The 26,584-nt window shown below is 49.4% G+C and overlaps 1 protein-coding gene across 1 annotated transcript in view; it reads left to right on the top strand.

Moving 5' to 3' along the window:
- Positions 1-26,584, top strand: part of GDI1 (GDP dissociation inhibitor 1) — a 108,951-nt gene that overhangs the window by 5,687 nt on the left and 76,680 nt on the right. The window contains exon 2 of the mRNA XM_088459659.1: positions 13,271-13,378. Within this exon, the coding sequence (XP_088315785.1) occupies positions 13,271-13,378 (108 nt within the window). The remainder of the gene's footprint in view (positions 1-13,270; positions 13,379-26,584) is intronic.

The raw sequence follows: 26,584 nt of genomic DNA, 5'->3' as shown, positions 1-26,584 counted from the left end.
GGGGCAGTGTAGTGAGATGGGGTAGTGTAGTGTGATGAAGGCAGTGTAGTGGAAATGGGGGGCAGTGTCGTTAGATGGGGATGTGTAGTGAGGGGGGGCAGTGTAGTGGGAATGGTGGGTAGTGTGGTGGGAATGGGGGGCAGTGTTGTGTGATGGGGATGTGTAGTGAGATGGTGGGGCAGTGTAGTGGGAATGGTGGATAGTGTAATGAGATAGGGGGGCAGTGTAGTGGGAATGGTGGATAGTGTAGTGAGATAGGGGGGCAGTGTAGTGAGATGAGGTAGTGTAATGAGGTGGGGCAGTGTAGTGAGATAGTGGGTCAGTGTAGTGGGAATGGGGGGTAGTGTAGTGAGATAGTGGTGCAGTGTAGTGGGAATGGCGGGCAGTGTAGTAAGATGGGGATGTGCAGCGTAGTGGGAATGGTGGGTAGTGTAGTGAGATAGGGGGGCAGTGTAGTGGGAATGGTGGGTAGTGTAGTGGAAATGGGGGGCAGTGTTATGAGATGGGGATGTGTAGCGAGGTGGGGGGACAGTGTAGTGGGAATGGTGGATAGTGTAGTGGGGATGGGGGGCAGTGTTGTGAGATGGGGATGTGTAGCGAGGTGGGGGGGCAGTGTAGTGGGAATGGTGGGTAGTGTAGTGGGGATGGGGGGCAGTGTTGTGAGATGGGAATGGTGGGTAGTGTAGTGAGATGGGGGTAGTGTAGTGGAAATGGGGGGCAGTGTCGTTAGATGGGGATGTGTAGTGAGGGGGGGGCAGTGTAGTGGGAATGGGGGGCATTGTAGTGGGAATGGTGGGTAGTGTAGTGAGATAGTGGGTCAGTGTAGTGGGATAGTGGGTAGTGTAGTGGAATGGGGGGCAGTGTTGTGAGATGGGGATGTTACGAGGTGGGGGGGCAGTGTAGTGGGAATGGTGGGTAGTGTAGTGAGATAGTGGGGCAGTGTAGTGTGATGGGGAGCAGTGTAGTGGGGATGGGGATGTGTAGCGAGGTGGGGGGGCAGTGTAGTGGGAATGTTGGGTAGTGTAGTGGGAATGGGGAGAAGTGTTGTGAGATGGGGATGTGTAGCAAGGTGGGGGGGCAGTGTAGTGGGAATGGTGGGTAGTGTAGTGAGATGGGGTAGTGTAGTGTGATGGGGCAGTTTAGTGAGATGGGGTAGTGTAGTGTGATGGGGGCAGTGTAGTGAGATGGGGATGTGTAGCAAGTAATTACTGCTTCAATTATATTAAAATAGAGAAATGTTGGTTTTGTTGCCAGTAGAAAGGTCCGGGATGGGAGGTTCCTAGTTTCCCTATTGGATGTTTGGTGAGATGCAGAAAGGTGTGAGCAGGACTTAAGCTGGGTGCACACTGACCGACCATCATCTGTCTCTGGCCGCAGGGCCTGCTGGCTGGGCGACGTGTCCCGCCTCCTCCCAGTGGCCTCTGCTGCAAGTGCACGGGCCGTCGGCAGACATATTTGCCATCGGTTGTGCAGTAGAGCAGGCGCGATATGTCTGTGAACTACGTCGTTCACGGACATATTGCTGGTACACACTGACTGATGAGCACCTGATATATTGGCCAGTATATATGCCTGTGTGTACCCAGCTTGCAAAAAGGGTTGTTCGGCACCACCAGGGCCTCCCCCCCCCTGCCCAGGGGAGGCCCTGATGGTGCCGAACAACCCTTTTTGCACCCTAAACCTAACCCTCCTGGGGAGGTGCCTAACCCTAACCTCCCCCTGTGGTTACCTAACCCCTCTCCCTGTAATCTAACCCTCCCGGGGCGCGCGAAACCCTAACTCCCCCATCCCCGGCTAAGCACGCATACTTACCGCCGTTCCTACGTTCAGGATGCCGACGCCTGTATCCTGACACTTATCGGGCTATATGCGTCGGCTTTATGCTGGGTGGCGGGATTCCGGTGTCGGTATTTTGACTGTCGGCATATCAACTACATCCCGGAACAAGGTATAGTTTCAGGAATTGATGGCTCAGTAGCTTCAGGTGAGACTGTGCCATGCATTTCCTAAATAGGTGTCTGCACCTGGGGAATACAGATGGAAACAAGGGCTCGGTTCAAGTATATGGCTGGAGGACTGTGGCCGAGCCTCTCATTATGCATTTTCACTGATCAGGTTTCCTCGTCAGGGAGGATGTCACATCCTGGAATTCCAGCTGTACACATCAACTCATGCAAATCTCACTGACAGCTACCGAGCAACATGACGGTCTCTAGGGGACAGTGCCGGGAGTCACACAGCAACATGACGGTCTCTAGGGAACAGTGCCGGGAGTCACACAGTAACATGACGGTCTCTAGGGAACAGTGCCGGGAGTCACACAGCAACATGACGGTCTCTAGGGGACAGTGCCGGGAGTCACACAGCAACATGACGGTCTCTAGGGGACAGTGCCGGGAGTCACACAGCAACATGACGGTCTCTAGGGGACAGTGCCGGGAGTCACACAGCAACATGACGGTCTCTAGGGAACAGTGCCGGGAGTCTCACAGCAACATGACGGTCTCTAGGGGACAGTGCCGGGAGTCACACAGTAATATGACGGTCTCTAGGGGACAGTGATAGGAGTCACACGGCAACATGACGGTCTCTAGGGGACAGTGGCCGGGAGTCACACAGCAACATGACGGTCTCTAGGGGACAGTGCCGGGAGTCTCACAGCAACATGACGGTCTCTAGGGGACAGTGCCGGGAGTCACACAGTAATATGACGGTCTCTAGGGGACAGTGATAGGAGTCACACGGCAACATGACGGTCTCTAGGGGACAGTGGCCTGGAGTCACACAGCAACATGACGGTCTCTAGGGGACAGTGCCGGGAGTCACACAGTAACATGACAGTCTCTAGGGGACAGTGATACGAGTCACACAGCAACATGACGGTCTCTAAGGGACAGTGCCGGGAGTCACAGTAACATGACGGTCTCTAGGGGACAGTGCCGGGAGTCACACAGTAACATGACGGTCTCTAGGGGACAGTGCCGGGAGTCACACAGCAACATGACGGTCTCTAGGGGACAGTGCCGGGAGTCACACAGTAACATGACAGTCTCTAGGGGACAGTGCCGGGAGTCACACAGCAACATGACGGTCTCTAGGGGACAGTGATAGGAGTCACACAGCAACATGACAGCACACATCATACAGGAAACGGTAACATGACAGCACTCATCATACATGATACGGTAACACGACAGCGCACATCATACAGGATACGGTAACACGACAGCGCTCATCATACAGGATACGGTAACATGACAGCGCACATCATACAGGATACGGTAACATGACAGCGCACATCATACATGATACGGTAACATGACAGCGCTCATCATACATGATACGGTAACATGACAGCGCACATCATACATGATACGGTAACATGACAGCGCACATCATACAGGATACGGTAACATGACAGCACACATCATACAGGATACGGTAACATGACAGCGCTCATCATACAGGATACGGTAACATGACAACACACATCATACAGGATACGGTAACATGACAGCACACATCATACAGGATACGGTAACATGACAGCGCACATCATACAGGATACGGTAACATGACAGCACTCATCATACAGGATACGGTAACACGACAGCACTCATCATACAGGATACGGTAACACGACAGCGCACATCATACAGGATACGGTAACACGACAGCACTCATCATACAGGATACGGTAACATGACAGCGCACATCATACATGATACGGTAACACGACAGCGCACATCATACATGATACGGTAACACGACAGCTCTCATCATACAGGATACGGTAACACGACAGCACTCATCATACAGGATACGGTAACACGACAGCACACATCATACATGATACGGTAATATGACAGCACTCCTCATACAGGATACGGTAACATGACAGCACTCCTCATACACGATACGGTAACATGACAGCACTCCTCATACATGATACGGTAACACGACAGCGCACATCATACAGGATACGGTAACACGACAGCGCTCATCATACAGGATACGGTAACATGACAGCGCTCATCATACATGATGCGGTAACATGACAGCACACATCATACAGGATACGGTAACATGACAGCACACATCATACAGGATACGGTAATATAATAAGCCACATCCACAAAAAAAACATTGGGAAACAAATAAAAAGATTCACATAATACAATCAAGCCCCTCCATGTGCCATTCCAGCCCCCGCTCTCTCCCCGGGCCACTCCAGTCCAGCACCCCCTCTCTCCCCGGGCCACTCCAGTCCAGCACCCCCTCTCTCCCCGGGCCACTCCAGTCCAGCACCCCCTCTCTCCCCGGGCCACTCCAGTCCAGCCCCCCCTCTCTCCCCGGGCCACTCCAGTCCAGCCCCCCCTCTCCCCCCGGGCCACTCCAGTCCAGCCCCCCCTCTCTCCCCGGGCCACTCCAGTCCAGCCCCTCCTCTCTCCCCGGGCCACTCCAGTCCAGCCCCCCCTCTCTCCCCGGGCCACTCCAGTCCAGCCCCCCCTCTCTCCCCGGGCCACTCCAGTCCAGCCCCCCCTCTCCCCGGGCCACTCCAGTCCAGCCCCCCCTCTCCCCGGGCCACTCCAGTCCAGCCCCCCCTCTCTCCCCGGGCCACTCCAGTCCAGCCCCCCCTCTCTCCCCGGGCCACTCCAGTCCAGCCCCCCCTCTCCCCAGGCCACTCCAGTCCAGCCCCCCCTCTCTCCCCGGGCCACCCCAGTCCAGCCCCCCCTCTCCCCGGGCCACTCCAGTCTAACCCCCCCTCTCCCCGGGCCACTCCAGTCCAGCCCCCCCTCTCCCCGGGCCACTCCAGTCCAGCCCCCCCTCTCTCCCCGGGCCACTCCAGTCCAGCCCACCCTTTCTCCCCGGGCCACTCCAGTCCAGCCCACCCTTTCTCCCCGGGCCACTCCAGTCCAGCCCACCCTTTCTCCCCGGGCCACTCCAGTCCAGCCCCCCCTCTCTCCCAGGGCCACTCCAGTCCAGCCCCCCCTCTCCCCAGGCCACTCCAGTCCAGCCCCCCCTCTCTCCCCGGGCCACTCCAGTCCAGCCCCCCCTCTCCCCGGGCCACACCAGTCCAGCCCCCCCTCTCCCCGGGCCACTCCAGTCCAGCCCCCCCTCTCTCCCCGGGCCACTCCAGTCCAGCCCCCCCTCTCTCCCTGGGCCACTCCAGTCCAGCCCCCCCTCTCTCCCCGGGCCACTCCAGTCCAGCCCCCCCTCTCTCCAGGCCACTCCAGTCCAGCCCCCCCTCTCTCCAGGCCACTCCAGTCCAGCCCCCCCTCTCCCCAGGCCACTCCAGTCCAGCCCCCCCTCTCTCCCCGGGCCACTCCAGTCCAGCCCCCCCTCTCTCCCCGGGCCACTCCAGTCCAGCCCCCCCTCTCTCCCCGGGCCACTCCAGTCCAGCCCCCCCTCTCCCCGGGCCACACCAGTCCAGCCCCCCCTCTCCCCAGGCCACTCCAGTCCAGCCCCCCCTCTCTCCCCGGGCCACCCCAGTCCAGCCCCCCCTCTCCCCGGGCCACTCCAGTCCAGCCCCCCCTCTCCCCGGGCCACTCCAGTCCAGCCCCCCCTCTCTCCCCGGGCCACTCCAGTCCAGCCCCCCCTCTCTCCCTGGGCCACTCCAGTCCAGCCCCCCCTCTCTCCCCGGGCCACTCCAGTCCAGCCCCCCCTCTCTCCAGGCCACTCCAGTCCAGCCCCCCCTCTCCCCAGGCCACTCCAGTCCAGCCCCCCCTCTCTCCCCGGGCCACTCCAGTCCAGCCCCCCCTCTCCCCGGGCCACTCCAGTCCAGCCCCCCCTCTCCCCGGGCCACTCCAGTCCAGCCCCCCCTCTCTCCCCGGGCCACTCCAGTCCAGCCCCCCCTCTCTCCCTGGGCCACTCCAGTCCAGCCCCCCCTCTCTCCCCGGGCCACTCCAGTCCAGCCCCCTCTCTCCCCGGGCCACTCCAGTCCAGCCCCCCCTCTCTCCAGGCCACTCCAGTCCAGCCCCCACTCTCCCCACATGTCACAAATAAAGGAAAAAAAATGCTGTGGACTGTATGCATCACGTAGGTAGACTCTGGCGTCTGTGACGGCATCCTCCTTGTGGCTGCAGGTTCAGTCACAAATGGAATGCCGCCTCCTATTTGCGGTGTGACATCATAACGTCGCCCATATATGCCTCCGGAGCGGAGCAGACTACTGCAACAAAGGACGAGCCTCCTATGACCAGCTGCGCACGTATCAGTGTCAGTCAGGGGAGTCGCATCAGGAAAACGGAAGAGTCACAGCTTGGCCACCACTGAACTAGAGATGTTTTTTTTTTTTAAACATTTGGTTTAAACCAGATAACCCTGCTCTGGTTATACATGTACTAACAAGTCTGCCAAAGCAGTAAGGGGCACAGTATTCAAAGCGGGGGTTTTATGTGAATGCAGATGAATGTACAGATAGTTATATACTGCCTGTCAGTGCTATGTATATGTCGCCCTTTATGTGAATGCAGATGAATGTACAGATAGTTATATACTGCCTGTCAGTGCTATGTATATGTCGCCCTTTATGTGAATGCAGATGTATGTACAGATAGTTATATACTGCCTGTCAGTGCTATGTATATGTCGCCCTTTATGTGAATGTAGATGAATGTACAGATAGTTATATACTGCCTGTCAGTGCTATGTATATGTCGCCCTTTATGTGAATGCAGATGAATGTACAGATAGTTATATACTGCCTGTCAGTGCTATGTATATGTCGCCCTATATGTGAATGCAGATGAATGTACAGATAGTTATATACTGCCTGTCAGTGCTATGTATATGTCGCCCTTTATGTGAATGTAGATGTATGTACAGATAGTTATATACTGCCTGTCAGTGCTATGTATATGTCGCCCTTTATGTGAATGCAGATGAATGTACAGATAGTTATATACTGCCTGTCAGTGCTATGTATATCTCGCCCTTTATGTGAATGCAGATGAATGTACAGATAGTTATATACTGCCTGTCAGTGCTATGTATATGTCGCCCTTTATGTGAATGTAGATGAATGTACAGATAGTTATATACTGCCTGTCAGTGCTATGTATATGTCGCCCTTTATGTGAATGCAGATGAATGTACGGATTGTTATATACTGCCTGTCAGTGCTATGTATATGTCGCCCTTTATGTGAATGCAGATGAATGTACAGATAGTTATATACTGCCTGTCAGTGCTATGTATATGTCGCCCTATATGTGAATGCAGATGAATGTACGGATTGTTATATACTGCCTGTCAGTGCTATGTATATGTCGCCCTTTATGTGAATGCAGATGAATGTACAGATAGTTATATACTGCCTGTCAGTGCTATGTATATGTCGCCCTTTATGTGAATGCAGATGAATGTACAGATAGTTATATACTGCCTGTCAGTGCTATGTATATCTCGCCCTTTATGTGAATGCAGATGAATGTACAGATAGTTATATACTGCCTGTCAGTGCTATGTATATGTCGCCCTTTATGTGAATGCAGATGAATGTACAGATAGTTATATACTGCCTGTCAGTGCTATGTATATCTCGCCCTTTATGTGAATGCAGATGAATGTACAGATAGTTATATACTGCCTGTCAGTGCTATGTATATGTCGCCCTTTATGTGAATGTAGATGTATGTACAGATAGTTATATACTGCCTGTCAGTGCTATGTATATGTCGCCCTTTATGTGAATGCAGATGAATGTACAGATAGTTATATACTGCCTGTCAGTGCTATGTATATGTCGCCCTTTATGTGAATGCAGATGAATGTACAGATAGTTATATACTGCCTGTCAGTGCTATGTATATGTCGCCCTTTATGTGAATGCAGATGTATGTACAGATAGTTATATACTGCCTGTCAGTGCTATGTATATGTCGCCCTTTATGTGAATGTAGATGTATGTACAGATAGTTATATACTGCCTGTGAGTGCTATGTATATGTCGCCCTTTATGTGAATGTAGATGAATGTACAGATAGTTATATACTGCCTGTCAGTGCTATGTATATGTCGCCCTTTATGTGAATGCAGATGAATGTACAGATAGTTATATACTCCCTGTCAGTGCTATGTATATGTCGCCCTTTATGTGAATGTAGATGTATGTACAGATAGTTATATACTGCCTGTCAGTGCTATGTATATGTCACCCTTTATGTGAATGCAGATGAATGTACAGATAGTTATATACTGCCTGTCAGTGCTATGTATATGTCGCCCTTTATGTGAATGCAGATGAATGTACAGATAGTTATATACTGCCTGTCAGTGCTATGTATATGTCGCCCTTTATGTGAATGCAGATGTATGTACAGATAGTTATATACTGCCTGTCAGTGCTATGTATATGTCGCCCTTTATGTGAATGTAGATGTATGTACAGATAGTTATATACTGCCTGTGAGTGCTATGTATATGTCGCCCTTTATGTGAATGTAGATGAATGTACAGATAGTTATATACTGCCTGTCAGTGCTATGTATATGTCGCCCTTTATGTGAATGCAGATGAATGTACAGATAGTTATATACTCCCTGTCAGTGCTATGTATATGTCGCCCTTTATGTGAATGTAGATGTATGTACAGATAGTTATATACTGCCTGTCAGTGCTATGTATATGTCACCCTTTATGTGAATGCAGATGAATGTACAGATAGTTATATACTGCCTGTCAGTGCTATGTATATGTCGCCCTTTATGTGAATGCAGATGTATGTACAGATAGTTATATACTGCCTGTCAGTGCTATGTATATGTCACCCTTTATGTGAATGCAGATGAATGTACAGATAGTTATATACTGCCTGTCAGTGCTATGTATATGTCACCCTTTATGTGAATGCAGATGAATGTACGGATAGTTATATACTGCCTGTCAGTGCTATGTATATGTCGCCCTTTATGTGAATGCAGATGAATGTACGGATAGTTATATACTGCCTGTCAGTGCTATGTATATGTCGCCCTTTATGTGAATGCAGATGAATGTACAGATAGTTATATACTGCCTGTCAGTGCTATGTATATGTCGCCCTTTATGTGAATGCAGATGTATGTACAGATAGTTATATACTGCCTGTCAGTGCTATGTATATGTCGCCCTTTATGTGAATGTAGATGTATGTACAGATAGTTATATACTGCCTGTGAGTGCTATGTATATGTCGCCCTTTATGTGAATGTAGATGAATGTACAGATAGTTATATACTGCCTGTCAGTGCTATGTATATGTCGCCCTTTATGTGAATGCAGATGAATGTACAGATAGTTATATACTCCCTGTCAGTGCTATGTATATGTCGCCCTTTATGTGAATGTAGATGTATGTACAGATAGTTATATACTGCCTGTCAGTGCTATGTATATGTCACCCTTTATGTGAATGCAGATGAATGTACAGATAGTTATATACTGCCTGTCAGTGCTATGTATATGTCGCCCTTTATGTGAATGCAGATGTATGTACAGATAGTTATATACTGCCTGTCAGTGCTATGTATATGTCACCCTTTATGTGAATGCAGATGAATGTACAGATAGTTATATACTGCCTGTCAGTGCTATGTATATGTCGCCCTTTATGTGAATGTAGATGAATGTACAGATAGTTATATACTGCCTGTCAGTGCTATGTATATGTCGCCCTTTATGTGAATGTAGATGAATGTACAGATAGTTATATACTGCCTGTCAGTGCTATGTATATGTCGCCCTTTATGTGAATGCAGATGAATGTACAGATAGTTATATACTGCCTGTCAGTGCTATGTATATGTCGCCCTTTATGTGAATGCAGATGTATGTACAGATAGTTATATACTGCCTGTCAGTGCTATGTATATGTCGCCCTTTATGTGAATGCAGATGAATGTACAGATAGTTATATACTGCCTGTCAGTGCTATGTATATGTCGCCCTTTATGTGAATGCAGATGAATGTACAGATAGTTATATACTGCCTGTGAGTGCTATGTATATCTCGCCCTTTATGTGAATGCAGATGAATGTACGGATAGTTATATACTGCCTGTCAGTGCTATGTATATGTCGCCCTTTATGTGAATGCAGATGAATGTACAGATAGTTATATACTGCCTGTCAGTGCTATGTATATGTCACCCTTTATGTGAATGCAGATGAATGTACAGATAGTTATATACTGCCTCTCAGTGCTATGTATATGTCGCCCTTTATGTGAATGTAGATGTATGTACAGATAGTTATATACTGCCTGTCAGTGCTATGTATATGTCGCCCTTTATGTGAATGCAGATGAATGTACAGATAGTTATATACTGCCTGTCAGTGCTATGTATATCTCGCCCTTTATGTGAATGCAGATGAATGTACGGATAGTTATATACTGCCTGTCAGTGCTATGTATATCTCGCCCTTTATGTGAATGCAGATGAATGTACGGATAGTTATATACTGCCTGTCAGTGCTATGTATATGTCGCCCTTTATGTGAATGCAGATGAATGTACAGATAGTTATATACTGCCTCTCAGTGCTATGTATATGTCGCCCTTTATGTGAATGCAGATGAATGTACAGATAGTTATATACTGCCTGTCAGTGCTATGTATATGTCGCCCTTTATGTGAATGCAGATGAATGTACAGATAGTTATATACTGCCTGTCAGTGCTATGTATATGTCGCCCTTTATGTGAATGTAGATGTATGTACAGATAGTTATATACTGCCTGTCAGTGCTATGTATATGTCGCCCTTTATGTGAATGCAGATGAATGTACAGATAGTTATATACTGCCTGTCAGTGCTATGTATATGTCGCCCTTTATGTGAATGTAGATGTATGTACAGATAGTTATATACTGCCTGTCAGTGCTATGTATATGTCGCCCTTTATGTGAATGTAGATGTATGTACAGATAGTTATATACTGCCTGTCAGTGCTATGTATATGTCGCCCTTTATGTGAATGCAGATGAATGTACAGATAGTTATATACTGCCTGTCAGTGCTATGTATATGTCGCCCTTTATGTGAATGCAGATGAATGTACAGATAGTTATATACTGCCTGTCAGTGCTATGTATATGTCGCCCTTTATGTGAATGCAGATGTATGTACAGATAGTTATACACTGCCTGTCAGTGCTATGTATATGTCGCCCTTTATGTGAATGCAGATTAATGTACAGATAGTTATATACTGCCTGTGAGTGCTATGTATATGTCGCCCTTTATGTGAATGCAGATGTATGTACAGATAGTTATATACTGCCTGTCAGTGCTATGTATATGTCGCCCTTTATGTGAATGCAGATGAATGTACAGATAGTTATATACTGCCTGTCAGTGCTATGTATATGTCGCCCTTTATGTGAATGTAGATGTATGTACAGATAGTTATATACTGCCTGTCAGTGCTATGTATATGTCGCCCTTTATGTGAATGCAGATGAATGTACAGATAGTTATATACTGCCTGTCAGTGCTATGTATATGTCGCCCTTTATGTGAATGCAGATGAATGTACAGATAGTTATATACTGCCTGTCAGTGCTATGTATATGTCGCCCTTTATGTGAATGCAGATGAATGTACAGATAGTTATATACTGCCTGTCAGTGCTATGTATATGTCGCCCTTTATGTGAATGCAGATGTATGTACAGATAGTTATATACTGCCTGTCAGTGCTATGTATATGTCGCCCTTTATGTGAATGCAGATGAATGTACAGATAGTTATATACTGCCTGTCAGTGCTATGTATATGTCGCCCTTTATGTGAATGTAGATGTATGTACGGATAGTTATATACTGCCTGTCAGTGCTATGTATATGTCGCCCTTTATGTGAATGCAGATGAATGTACGGATAGTTATATACTGCCTGTCAGTGCTATGTATATGTCGCCCTTTATGTGAATGCAGATGAATGTACAGATAGTTATATACTGCCTGTCAGTGCTATGTATATGTCGCCCTATATGTGAATGTAGATGAATTTACAGATAGTTATATACTGCCTGTCAGTGCTATGTATATGTCGCCCTTTATGTGAATGCAGATGAATGTACAGATAGTTATATACTGCCTGTCAGTGCTATGTATATGTCGCCCTTTATGTGAATGCAGATGAATGTACAGATAGTTATATACTGCCTCTCAGTGCTATGTATATGTCGCCCTTTATGTGAATGCAGATGAATGTACGGATTGTTATATACTGCCTGTCGGTGCTATGTATATGTCGCCCTTTATGTGAATGTAGATGAATGTACAGATAGTTATATACTGCCTGTCAGTGCTATGTATATGTCGCCCTTTATGTGAATGTAGATGAATGTACAGATAGTTATATACTGCCTGTCAGTGCTATGTATATGTCGCCCTTTATGTGAATGCAGATGTATGTACAGATAGTTATATACTGCCTGTCAGTGCTATGTATATGTCGCCCTTTATGTGAATGCAGATGAATGTACAGATTGTTATATACTGCCTGTCAGTGCTATGTATATGTCGCCCTTTATATGAATGTAGATGAATGTACAGATAGTTATATACTGCCTGTCAGTGCTATGTATATGTCGCCCTTTATGTGAATGTAGATGAATGTACAGATAGTTATATACTGCCTGTCAGTGCTATGTATATGTCGCCCTTTATGTGAATGCAGATGAATGTACGGATAGTTATATACTGCCTGTCAGTGCTATGTATATGTCGCCCTTTATGTGAATGCAGATGAATGTACAGATAGTTATATACTGCCTGTGAGTGCTATGTATATGTCGCCCTTTATGTGAATGCAGATGAATGTACGGATTGTTATATACTGCCTGTCAGTGCTATGTATATGTCGCCCTTTATGTGAATGCAGATGAATGTACAGATAGTTATATACTGCCTGTCAGTGCTATGTATATGTCGCCCTTTATGTGAATGCAGATGAATGTACAGATAGTTATATACTGCCTGTCAGTGCTATGTATATGTCACCCTTTATGTGAATGCAGATGAATGTACAGATAGTTATATACTGCCTGTCAGTGCTATGTATATCTCGCCCTTTATGTGAATGCAGATGAATGTACAGATAGTTATATACTGCCTGTCAGTGCTATGTATATGTCGCCCTTTATGTGAATGCAGATGAATGTACGGATTGTTATATACTGCCTGTCAGTGCTATGTATATGTCGCCCTTTATGTGAATGTAGATGAATGTACGGATTGTTATATACTGCCTCTCAGTGCTATGTATATGTCGCTCTCTTTACAGGAATGCATCTTGTCTGGTATAATGTCTGTTAATGGAAAGAAAGTCCTACACATGGACAGGAACCCATACTACGGTGGGGAAAGTTCCTCCATCACCCCATTAGAGGAGGTACAGTACGATTCATAGTATAGATTAGTATTTGTCGTTGTGCTCTGATTCCTTGTGTATAGTATTTCTCCTGTGAGTGTTTCTTTCAGGGCTCGTACACACAGACAAACAGTATGAAAAACAGCCAAGGGCATAGACATTAACTTGGTCTTTGAGCTTGATTCAGAGATGAATGGTATTGCCCGGCCGTACAGAAGCAGCTATGTGATACCATCCAACAAAATGTACATGCAGGAGGTGTAATCGCAACCGATGCTCCGCTGACCAGGCTGTGTAACCTGGCCGGTGCTGGGTCACTTGCTAGGCCAGGTAATCTGCGACGCAGACCCTGGCCTCATCCTGCCTGGAAAACAGGAGCGACCCCCCCGTATCCAGGAATGGTGACCAGCCACGCCCCCTAAACGCCACAGCATGTCAATCTTTATATTTGGTGCTAAATGTATTCTTATTTCCAGGTCAGCATAGCCCGCAGCGTCAACCCCTCACTGATTCCTACCTCTTCAGTTGTTAGTGTAGATGCATCCCCTCTGTGCCGGGGCATCCCCTCTGTGCCAGAGAATCCCCTCTGTGCCGGATCATTCCCTCTGTGCCAGAGAATCTCCACTGTGTCAGAGAATTCCCTCTGTGCCGGATCATTCCCTCTGTGCCGGGGCATCCCCTCTGTGCCGGGGCTCCCCTCTGTGCCGGATCATCCCCTCTGTGCCGGATCATCCCCTCTGTGCCAGAGAATCCCCTCTGTGTCGGGGCATCCCCTCTGTGTCGGGGCATCCCCTCTGTGCCGGATCATTCCCTCTGTGCCAGAGAATCTCCACTGTGCCGGATCATTCCCTCTGTGCCAGATCATTCCCTCTGTGCCAGAGAATCCCCTCTATGCCGGGGCATCCCCTCTGTGCCGGGGCATCCCCTCTGTGCCGGGGCATCCCCTCTGTGCTGCAGCATTCCCTCTGTGCCGGGGCATCCCCTCTGTGCCGGGGCATCCCCTCTGTGCCGGAGAATCCCCTCTGTGCCGGATCATTCCCTCTGTGCCAGAGAATCCCCACTGTTCCGGGCATCCCCTCTGTGCCAGAGAATCCCCTCTGTGCCAGAGAATCCCCACTGTGCCAGATCATTCCCTCTGTGCCAGAGAATCCCCACTGTGCCAGAGCATTCCCTCTGTGCGGATCATTCCCTCTGTGCCAGAGAATCCTCTCTGTGCCGGATCATTCCCTCTGTGCCGGGGCATCCCCTCTGTGCCGGGGCATCCCCTCTGTGCCAGAGAATCCCCTCTGTGCCGGATCATTCCCTCTGTGCCAGAGAATCCCCACTGTGCCGGGCATCCCCTCTGTGCCAGATCATTCCCTCTGTGCCGGGGCATCCCCTCTGAGCATCCCCTCTGTGCCGGATCATTCCCTCTGTGCCGGGGCATCCCCTCTGTGCCAGAGAATCCCCACTGTGCCGAATCATTTCCTCTGTGCCGGGGCATCCCCTCTGAGCATCCCCTCTGTGCCGGATCATTCCCTCTGTGCCAGAGAATCCCCACTGTGCCAGAGCATTCCATCTGTGCGGATCATTCCCTCTGTGCCAGAGAATCCTCTCTGTGCCGGATCATTCCCTCTGTGCCGGGGCATCCCCTCTGTGCCAGAGAACCCCTCTGTGCCGGATCATTCCCTCTGTGCCAGAGAATCCCCACTGTGCCGGGCATCCCCTCTGTGCCAGAGAACCCCAACTGTGCGGGGCATCCCCTCTGTGCCAGAGAATCCCCACTGTGCCAGATCATTCCCTCTGTGCCGGGGCATCCCCTCTGAGCATCCCCTCTGTGCCGGATCATCCCCTCTGTGCCAGAGAATCCCCACTGTGCCAGATAATTCCCTCTGTGCCGGGGCATCCCCTCTGAGCATCCCCTCTGTGCCGGATCATTCCCTCTGTGCCGGGGCATCCCCTCTGTGCCAGAGAATCCCCACTGTGCCGAATCATTTCCTCTGTGCCGGGGTATCCCCTCTGTGCCGGGGCATCCCCTCTGAGCATGCCCTCTGTGCCGGAGCATCCCCTTTGTGACGGAGCATACTCTTTAACCGGGGCATCCCCTCTGTGCCGGATAATCCCCTCTGTGCCGGAGAATCCCCTTTCGGCGCACCTGGTCCCATGAGACCCTGCTAGTGCTGCATGGCTATTTTGCAGAAAATCTGTCTAACTCAGAATGCGATGCGACTAGGACACACCAGGAAACCGCGCTGTTTAAACATGTAGCACTGTGAGTCTCTCAGTCAGCATATGAAGTGCTACAATGCAGCAGTCACAGCTATTCTCCATGACAATCACACACAGATATACAAGTGTCACATATCAAATTAATCAGCACAGTCTCCTGGTGCGTCCCAGTCTAATCGCATTGTGACTTGCACATATTTTCTGGGAAAAAAGATGTAGGCACTAGCAGATTTGGGCGACGGCTCACTCACCCCTGGCATATCACGCTGCATGGTGTATTGAGGCTAGATGAGCAAGATCACATCTATAGGTGTGTCAGCTCACTCACCCCAGGCATATCACGCTGCATGGTGTATTGAGGCTAGATGAGCAAGGATCTATAGGTGGGTCAGCTCACTCACCCCAGGCATATCACGCTGCATGGTGTATTGAGGCTAGATGAGTAAGATCACATCTATAGGTGTGTCAGCTCACTCACCCCAGGCATATCACGCTGCATGGTGTATTGAGGCTAGATGAGCAAGGAACTATAGGTGTGTCAGCTCGCTCACCCCAGGCATATCACGCTGCATGGTGTATTGAGGCTAGAGGAGCAAGGATCTATAGGTGTGTCAGCTCACTCACCCCAGGCATATCACGCTGCATGGTGTATTGAGGCTAGATGAGCAAGATCACATCTATAGGTGTGTCAGCTCACTCACCCCAGGCATGTCACGCTACATGGTGTATTGAGGCTAGATGAGCAAGGATCTATAGGTGTGTCAGCTCACTCACCCCAGGCATATCACGCTGCATGGTGTATTGAGGCTAGAGGAGCAAGGATCTATAGGTGTGTCATCTCACTCACCCCAGGCATATCACGCTGCATGGTGTATTGAGGCTAGAGAAGCAAGGATCTATAGGTGTGTCAGCTCACTCACCCCAGGCATATCACGCTGCATGGTGTATTGAGGCTAGATGAGCAAGATCACATCTATAGGTGTGTCAGCTCACTCACCACAGGCATATCACGCTACCTGGTGTATTGAGGCTAGAGGAGCAAGGACATATCTATAGGTGTGTCAGCTCACTCACCCCAGGCATATCATACTACATGGTGTATTGAGGCTAGATGAGCAAGGATCTATAGGTGTGTCAGCTCACTCACCCCAGGCATATCACGCTGCATGGTGTATTGAGCCTAGATGAGCAAGATCACATCTATAGGTGTGTCAGCTCACTCACCCCAAGCATATCACGCTGCATGGTGTATTGAGGCTAGAGGAGCAAGGATCTATAGGTGTGTCAGCTCACTCACCCCAAGCATATCACGCTGCATGGTGTATTGAGGCTAGAGGAGCAAGGATCTATAGGTGTGTCAGCTCACTCACCCCAGGCATATCACGCTGCATGGTGTATTGAGGCTAGAGGAGCAAGGATCTATAGGTGTGTCAGCTCACTCACCCCAGGCATATCACGCTGCATGGTGTATTGAGGCTAGATGAGCAAGGATCTATAGGTGTGTCATCTCACTCACCCCAGGCATATCACGCTGCATGGTGTATTGAGGCTAGATGAGCAAGATCACATCTATAGGTGTGTCAGCTCACTCACCCCAGGCATATCACGCTGCATGATGTATTGAGGCTAGATGAGCAAGGATCTATAGGTGTGTCAGCTCACTCACCCCAGGCATATCACGCTTCATGGTGTATTGAGGCTAGAGGAGCAAGGATCTATAGGTGTGTCATCTCACTCACCCCAGGCATATCACGCTGCATGGTGTATTGAGGCTAGAGGAGCAAGGATCTATAGGTGTGTCAGCTCACTCACCCCAGGCATATCACGCTGCATGGTGTATTGAGGCTAGATGAGCAAGGTCACATCTATAGGTGAGTCAGCTCACTCACCCCAGGCATATCACGCTGCATGGTGTATTGAGGCTAGATGAGCAAGATCACATCTATAGGTGTGTCAGCTCACTCACCTCAGGCATATCACGCTGCATGGTGTATTGAGGCTAGAGGAGCAAGGACATATCTATAGGTGAGTCAGCTCACTCACCGCAGGCATATCATGCTACATGGTGTATTGAGGCTAGATGAGCAAGATCACATCTATAGGTGTGTCAGCTCACTCACCCCAGGCATATCACGCTGCATGGTGTATTGAGGCTAGATGAGCAAGGATCTATAGGTGTGTCAGCTCGCTCACCCCAGGCATATCACGCTGCATGGTGTATTGAGGCTAGAGGAGCAAGGATCTATAGGTGTGTCAGCTCACTCACCCCAGGCATATCACGCTGCATGGTGTATTGAGGCTAGATGAGCAAGATCACATCTATAGGTGTGTCAGCTCACTCACCCCAGGCATATCACGCTACATGGTGTATTGAGGCTAGATGAGCAAGGATCTATAGGTGTGTCAGCTCACTCACCCCAGGCATATCACGCTGCATGGTGTATTGAGGCTAGAGGAGCAAGGACATATCTATAGGTGAGTCAGCTCACTCACCGCAGGCATATCATGCTACATGGTGTATTGAGGCTAGATGAGCAAGATCACATCTATAGGTGTGTCAGCTCACTCACCCCAGGCATATCACGCTGCATGGTGTATTGAGGCTAGATGAGCAAGGATCTATAGGTGTGTCAGCTCGCTCACCCCAGGCATATCACGCTGCATGGTGTATTGAGGCTAGATGAGCAAGATCACATCTATAGGTGTGTCAGCTCACTCACCTCAGGCATATCACGCTGCATGGTGTATTGAGGCTAGAGGAGCAAGGACATATCTATAGGTGAGTCAGCTCACTCACCCCAGGCATATCACGCTGCATGGTGTATTGAGGCTAGATGAGCAAGATCACATCTATAGGTGTGTCATCTCACTCACCCCAGGCATATCACGCTGCATGGTGTATTGAGGCTAGAGAAGCAAGGATCTATAGGTGTGTCCGCTCACTCACCCCAGGCATATCACGCTGCATGGTGTATTGAGGCTAGATGAGCAAGATCACATCTATAGGTGTGTCAGCTCACTCACCCCAGGCATATCACGCTACATGGTGTATTGAGGCTAGATGAGCAAGGATCTATAGGTGTGTCAGCTCACTCACCCCAGGCATATCACGCTGCATGGTGTATTGAGGCTAGAGGAGCAAGGATCTATAGGTGTGTCATCTCACTCACCCCAGGCATATCACGCTGCATGGTGTATTGAGGCTAGATGAGCAAGATCACATCTATAGGTGTGTCAGCTCACTCACCCCAGGCATATCACGCTACATGATGTATTGAGGCTAGATGAGCAAGGATCTATAGGTGTGTCAGCTCACTCACCCCAGGCATATCACGCTGCATGGTGTATTGAGGCTAGATGAGCAAGATCACATCTATAGGTGTGTCAGCTCACTCACCCCAAGCATATCACGCTGCATGGTGTATTGAGGCTAGAGGAGCAAGGATCTATAGGTGTGTCAGCTCACTCACCCCAGGCATATCACGCTGCATGGTGTATTGAGGCTAGATGAGCAAGGATCTATAGGTGTTATCTCACTCACCCCAGGCATATCACGCTGCATGGTGTATTGAGGCTAGATGAGCAAGATCACATCTATAGGTGTGTCAGCTCACTCACCCCAGGCATATCACGCTGCATGGTGTATTGAGGCTAGATGAGCAAGATCACATCTATAGGTGTGTCAGCTCACTCACCCCAGGCATATCACGCTACATGGTGTATTGAGGCTAGATGAGCAAGGATCTATAGGTGTGTCAGCTCACTCACCCCAGGCATATCACGCTGCATGGTGTATTGAGGCTAGAGGAGCAAGGATCTATAGGTGTGTCATCTCACTCACCCCAGGCATATCACGCTGCATGGTGTATTGAGGCTAGATGAGCAAGATCACATCTATAGGTGTGTCAGCTCACTCACCCTAGGCATATCACGCTACATGATGTATTGAGGCTAGATGAGCAAGGATCTATAGGTGTGTCAGCTCACTCACCCCAGGCTTATCACGCTGCATGGTGTATTGAGGCTAGAGGAGCAAGGACATATCTATAGGTGTGTCAGCTCACTCACCCCAGGCACATCATGCTACATGGTGTATTGAGGCTAGATGAGCAAGGATCTATAGGTGTGTCAGCTCACTCACCCCAGGCATATCACGCTGCATGGTGTATTGAGGCTAGATGAGCAAGATCACATCTATAGGTGTGTCAGCTCACTCACCCCAAGCATATCACGCTGCATGGTGTATTGAGGCTAGAGGAGCAAGGATCTATAGGTGTGTCAGCTCACTCACCCCAGGCATATCACGCTGCATGGTGTATTGAGGCTTGAGGAGCAAGGATCTATAGGTGTGTCAGCTCACTCACCCCAGGCATATCACGCTGCATGGTGTATTGAGGCTAGATGAGCAAGGATCTATAGGTGTGTCATCTCACTCACCCCAGGCATATCACGCTGCATGGTGTATTGAGGCTAGATGAGCAAGATCACATCTATAGGTGTGTCAGCTCACTCACCCCAGGCATATCACGCTGCATGATGTATTGAGGCTAGATGAGCAAGGATCTATAGGTGTGTCAGCTCACTCACCCCAGGCATATAACGCTGCATGGTGTATTGAGGCTAGTGGAGCAAGGACATATCTATAGGTGTGTCAGCTCACTCAGCCCAGGCATATCACGCTGCATGATGTATTGAGGCTAGATGAGCAAGGATCTATAGGTGTGTCAGCTCACTCACCCCAGGCATATCACGCTGCATGGTGTAGTGACGCTAGATGAGCAAGGATCTTAAGGTGTGTCAGCTCACTCACCCCAGGCATATCACGCTGCATGGTGTATTGAGGCTAGATGAGCAAGGATCTATAGGTGTGTCGGCTCACTCACCCCAGGCATATCACGCTGCATGGTGTATTGAGGCTAGAGGAGCAAGATCACATCTATAGGTGTGTCAGCTCACTCACCCCAGGCATATCACGCTGCATGGTGTATTGAGGCTAGAGGAGCAAGGATCTATAGGTGTGTCAGCTCACTCACCCCAGGCATATCACGCTGCATGGTGTATTGAGGCTAGATGAGCAAGGTCACATCTATAGGTGAGTCAGCTCACTCACCCCAGGCATATCGCGCTGCATGGTGTATTGAGGCTAGATGAGCAAGGATCTATAGGTGTGTCAGCTCACTCACCTCAGGCATATCACGCTGCATGGTGTATTGAGGCTAGAGGAGCAAGGACATATCTATAGGTGAGTCAGCTCACTCACCGCAGGCATATCATGCTACATGGTGTATTGAGGCTAGATGAGCAAGATCACATCTATAGGTGTGTCAGCTCACTCACCCCAGGCATATCACGCTGCATGGTGTATTGAGGCTAGATGAGCAAGGATCTATAGGTGTGTCAGCTCGCTCACCCCAGGCATATCACGCTGCATGGTGTATTGAGGCTAGAGGAGCAAGGATCTATAGGTGTGTCAGCTCACTCACCCCAGGCATATCACGCTGCATGGTGTATTGAGGCTAGATGAGCAAGATCACATCTATAGGTGTGTCAGCTCACTCACCCCAGGCATATCACGCTACATGGTGTATTGAGGCTAGATGAGCAAGGATCTATAGGTGTGTCAGCTCACTCACCCCAGGCATATCACGCTGCATGGTGTATTGAGGCTAGAGGAGCAAGGATCTATAGGTGTGTCATCTCACTCACCCCAGGCATATCACGCTGCATGGTGTATTGAGGCTAGAGAAGCAAGGATCTATAGGTGTGTCCGCTCACTCACCCCAGGCATATCACGCTGCATGGTGTATTGAGGCTAGATGAGCAAGATCACATCTATAGGTGTGTCAGCTCACTCACCCCAGGCATATCACGGTACATGGTGTATTGAGGCTAGATGAGCAAGGATCTATAGGTGTGTCAGCTCACTCACCCCAGGCATATCACGCTGCATGGTGTATTGAGGCTAGAGGAGCAAGGATCTATAGGTGTGTCATCTCACTCACCCCAGGCATATCACGCTGCATGGTGTATTGAGGCTAGATGAGCAAGATCACATCTATAGGTGTGTCAGCTCACTCACCCCAGGCATATCACGCTACATGATGTATTGAGGCTAGATGAGCAAGGATCTATAGGTGTGTCAGCTCACTCACCCCAGGCATATCACGCTGCATGGTGTATTGAGGCTAGAGGAGCAAGGACATATCTATAGGTGTGTCAGCTCACTCACCCCAGGCATATCATGCTACATGGTGTATTGAGGCTAGATGAGCAAGATCACATCTATAGGTGTGTCAGCTCACTCACCCCAGGCATATCACGCTGCATGGTGTATTGAGGCTAGATGAGCAAGGATCTATAGGTGTGTCAGCTCGCTCACCCCAGGCATATCACGCTGCATGGTGTATTGAGGCTAGAGGAGCAAGGATCTATAGGTGTGTCAGCTCACTCACCCCAGGCATATCACGCTGTATGGTGTATTGAGGCTAGATGAGCAAGATCACATCTATAGGTGTGTCAGCTCACTCACCCCAGGCATATCACGCTACATGGTGTATTGAGGCTAGATGAGCAAGGATCTATAGGTGTGTCAGCTCACTCACCCCAGGCATATCACGCTGCATGGTGTATTGAGGCTAGAGGAGCAAGGATCTATAGGTGTGTCATCTCACTCACCCCAGGCATATCACGCTGCATGGTGTATTGAGGCTAGATGAGCAAGATCACATCTATAGGTGTGTCAGCTCACTCACCCCAGGCATATCACGCTACATGATGTATTGAGGCTAGATGAGCAAGGATCTATAGGTGTGTCAGCTCACTCACCCCAGGCATATCACGCTGCATGGTGTATTGAGGCTAGATGAGCAAGATCACATCTATAGGTGTGTCAGCTCACTCACCCCAAGCATATCACGCTGCATGGTGTATTGAGGCTAGAGGAGCAAGGATCTATAGGTGTGTCAGCTCACTCACCCCAGGCATATCACGCTGCATGGTGTATTGAGGCTAGATGAGCAAGGATCTATAGGTGTCATCTCACTCACCCCAGGCATATCACGCTGCATGGTGTATTGAGGCTAGATGAGCAAGGATCTATAGGTGTGTCAGCTCACTCACCCCAGGCATATCACGCTGCATGGTGTATTGAGGCTAGAGGAGCAACGATCTATAGGTGTGTCATCTCACTCACCCCAGGCATATCACGCTGCATGGTGTATTGAGGCTAGATGAGCAAGATCACATCTATAGGTGTGTCAGCTCACTCACCCTAGGCATATCACGCTACATGATGTATTGAGGCTAGATGAGCAAGGATCTATAGGTGTGTCAGCTCACTCACCCCAGGCTTATCACGCTGCATGGTGTATTGAGGCTAGAGGAGCAAGGACATATCTATAGGTGTGTCAGCTCACTCACCCCAGGCATATCATGCTACATGGTGTATTGAGGCTAGATGAGCAAGATCACATCTATAGGTGTGTCAGCTCACTCACCCCAGGCATATCACGCTGCATGGTGTATTGAGGCTAGAGGAGCAAGGATCTATAGGTGTGTCAGCTCACTCACCCCAGGCATATCACGCTGCATGGTGTATTGAGGCTAGAGGAGCAAGGATCTATAGGTGTGTCAGCTCACTCACCCCAGGCATATCACGCTGCATGGTGTATTGAGGCTAGATGAGCAAGGATCTATAGGTGTGTCATCTCACTCACCCCAGGCATATCACGCTGCATGGTGTATTGAGGCTAGATGAACAAGATCACATCTATAGGTGTGTCAGCTCACTCACCCCAGGCATATCACGCTGCATGATGTATTGAGGCTAGATGAGCAAGGATCTATAGGTGTGTCAGCTCACTCACCCCAGGCATATAACGCTGTATGGTGTATTGAGGCTAGTGGAGCAAGGACATATCTATAGGTGTGTCAGCTCACTCAGCCCAGGCATATCACGCTGCATGATGTATTGAGGCTAGATGAGCAAGGATCTATAGGTGTGTCAGCTCACTCACCCCAGGCATATCACGCTGCATGGTGTAGTGACGCTAGATGAGCAAGGATCTTAAGGTGTGTCAGCTCACTCACCCCAGGCATATCACGCTGCATGGTGTATTGAGGCTAGATGAGCAAGGATCTATAGGTGTGTCGGCTCACTCACCCCAGGCATATCACGCTGCATGGTGTATTGAGGCTAGAGGAGCAAGATCACATCTATAGGTGTGTCAGCTCACTCACCCCAGGCATATCACGCTGCATGGTGTATTGAGGCTAGAGGAGCAAGGATCTATAGGTGTGTCAGCTCACTCACCCCAGGCATATCACGCTGCATGGTGTATTGAGGCTAGAGAAGCAAGGATCTATAGGTGTGTCCGCTCACTCACCCCAGGCATATCACGCTGCATGGTGTATTGAGGCTAGATGAGCAAGATCACATCTATAGGTGTGTCAGCTCACTCACCCCAGGAATATCACGGTACATGGTGTATTGAGGCTAGATGAGCAAGGATCTATAGGTGTGTCAGCTCACTCACCCCAGGCATATCACGCTGCATGGTGTATTGAGGCTAGAGGAGCAAGGATCTATAGGTGTGTCATCTCACTCACCCCAGGCATATCACGCTGCATGGTGTATTGAGGCTAGATGAGCAAGATCACATCTATAGGTGTGTCAGCTCACTCACCCCAGGCATATCACGCTACATGATGTATTGAGGCTAGATGAGCAAGGATCTATAGGTGTGTCAGCTCACTCACCCCAGGCATATCACGCTGCATGGTGTATTGAGGCTAGAGGAGCAAGGATCTATAGGTGTGTCATCTCACTCACCCCAGGCATATCACGCTGCATGGTGTATTGAGGCTAGAGAAGCAAGGATCTATAGGTGTGTCCGCTCACTCACCCCAGGCATATCACGCTGCATGGTGTATTGAGGATAGATGAGCAAGATCACATCTATAGGTGTGTCAGCTCACTCACCCCAGGCATATCACGCTACATGGTGTATTGAGGCTAGATGAGCAAGGATCTATAGGTGTGTCAGCTCACTCACCCCAGGCATATCACGCTGCATGGTGTATTGAGGCTAGAGGAGCAAGGATCTATAGGTGTGTCATCTCACTCACCCCAGGCATATCACGCTGCATGGTGTATTGAGGCTAGATGAGCAAGATCACATCTATAGGTGTGTCAGCTCACTCACCCCAGGCATATCACGCTGCATGATGTATTGAGGCTAGATGAGCAAGGATCTATAGGTGTGTCAGCTCACTCACCCCAGGCATATAACCCTGCATGGTGTATTGAGGCTAGTGGAGCAAGGACATATCTATAGGTGTGTCAGCTCACTCAGCCCAGGCATATCACGCTGCATGATGTATTGAGGCTAGAGGAGCAAGGATCTATAGGTGTGTCAGCTCACTCACCCCAGGCATATCACGCTGCATGGTGTATTGAGGCTAGATGAGCAAGATCACATCTATAGGTGTGTCAGCTCACTCACCTCAGGCATATCACGCTGCATGGTGTATTGAGGCTAGAGGAGCAAGGACATATCTATAGGTGAGTCAGCTCACTCACCCCAGGCATATCACGCTGCATGGTGTATTGAGGCTAGATGAGCAAGATCACATCTATAGGTGTGTCAGCTCACTCACCCCAGGCATATCACGCTGCATGATGTATTGAGGCTAGATGAGCAAGGATCTATAGGTGTGTCAGCTCACTCACCCCAGGCATATAACCCTGCATGGTGTATTGAGGCTAGATGAGCAAGGATCTATAGGTGTGTCAGCTCACTCACCCCAGGCATATCACGCTGCATGGTGTATTGAGGCTAGATGAGCAAGATCACATCTATAGGTGTGTCAGCTCACTCACCCCAGGCATATCACGCTACATGGTGTATTGAGGCTAGATGAGCAAGGATCTATAGGTGTGTCAGCTCACTCACCCCAGGCATATCACGCTGCATGGTGTATTGAGGCTAGAGGAGCAAGGATCTATAGGTGTGTCATCTCACTCACCCCAGGCATATCACGCTGCATGGTGTATTGAGGCTAGATGAGCAAGATCACATCTATAGGTGTGTCAGCTCACTCACCCTAGGCATATCACGCTACATGATGTATTGAGGCTAGATGAGCAAGGATCTATAGGTGTGTCAGCTCACTCACCCCAGGCTTATCACGCTGCATGGTGTATTGAGGCTAGAGGAGCAAGGACATATCTATAGGTGTGTCGGCTCACTCACCCCAGGCACATCATGCTACATGGTGTATTGAGGCTAGATGAGCAAGGATCTATAGGTGTGTCAGCTCACTCACCCCAGGCATATCACGCTGCATGGTGTATTGAGGCTAGATGAGCAAGATCACATCTATAGGTGTGTCAGCTCACTCACCCCAAGCATATCACGCTGCATGGTGTATTGAGGCTAGAGGAGCAAGGATCTATAGGTGTGTCAGCTCACTCACCCCAGGCATATCACGCTGCATGGTGTATTGAGGCTAGAGGAGCAAGGATCTATAGGTGTGTCAGCTCACTCACCCCAGGCATATCACGCTGCATGCTGTATTGAGGCTAGATGAGCAAGGATCTATAGGTGTGTCATCTCACTCACCCCAGGCATATCACGCTGCATGGTGTATTGAGGCTAGATGAGCAAGATCACATCTATAGGTGTGTCAGCTCACTCACCCCAGGCATATCACGCTGCATGATGTATTGAGGCTAGATGAGCAAGGATCTATAGGTGTGTCAGCTCACTCACCCCAGGCATATAACGCTGCATGGTGTATTGAGGCTAGTGGAGCAAGGACATATCTATAGGTGTGTCAGCTCACTCAGCCCAGGCATATCACGCTGCATGATGTATTGAGGCTAGATGAGCAAGGATCTATAGGTGTGTCAGCTCACTCACCCCAGGCATATCACGCTGCATGGTGTAGTGACGCTAGATGAGCAAGGATCTTAAGGTGTGTCAGCTCACTCACCCCAGGCATATCACGCTGCATGGT

The sequence above is a fragment of the Taudactylus pleione genome, unplaced genomic scaffold, assembly GCF_031769625.1.
Source record: "Taudactylus pleione unplaced genomic scaffold, aTauple2 ptg000925l, whole genome shotgun sequence".
In the NCBI taxonomy this organism is placed as follows: domain Eukaryota; kingdom Metazoa; phylum Chordata; class Amphibia; order Anura; family Myobatrachidae; genus Taudactylus; species Taudactylus pleione.
Note: the sequence above shows the minus strand (reverse complement) of the source record. Positions and strands in the feature narration are given on the sequence as shown.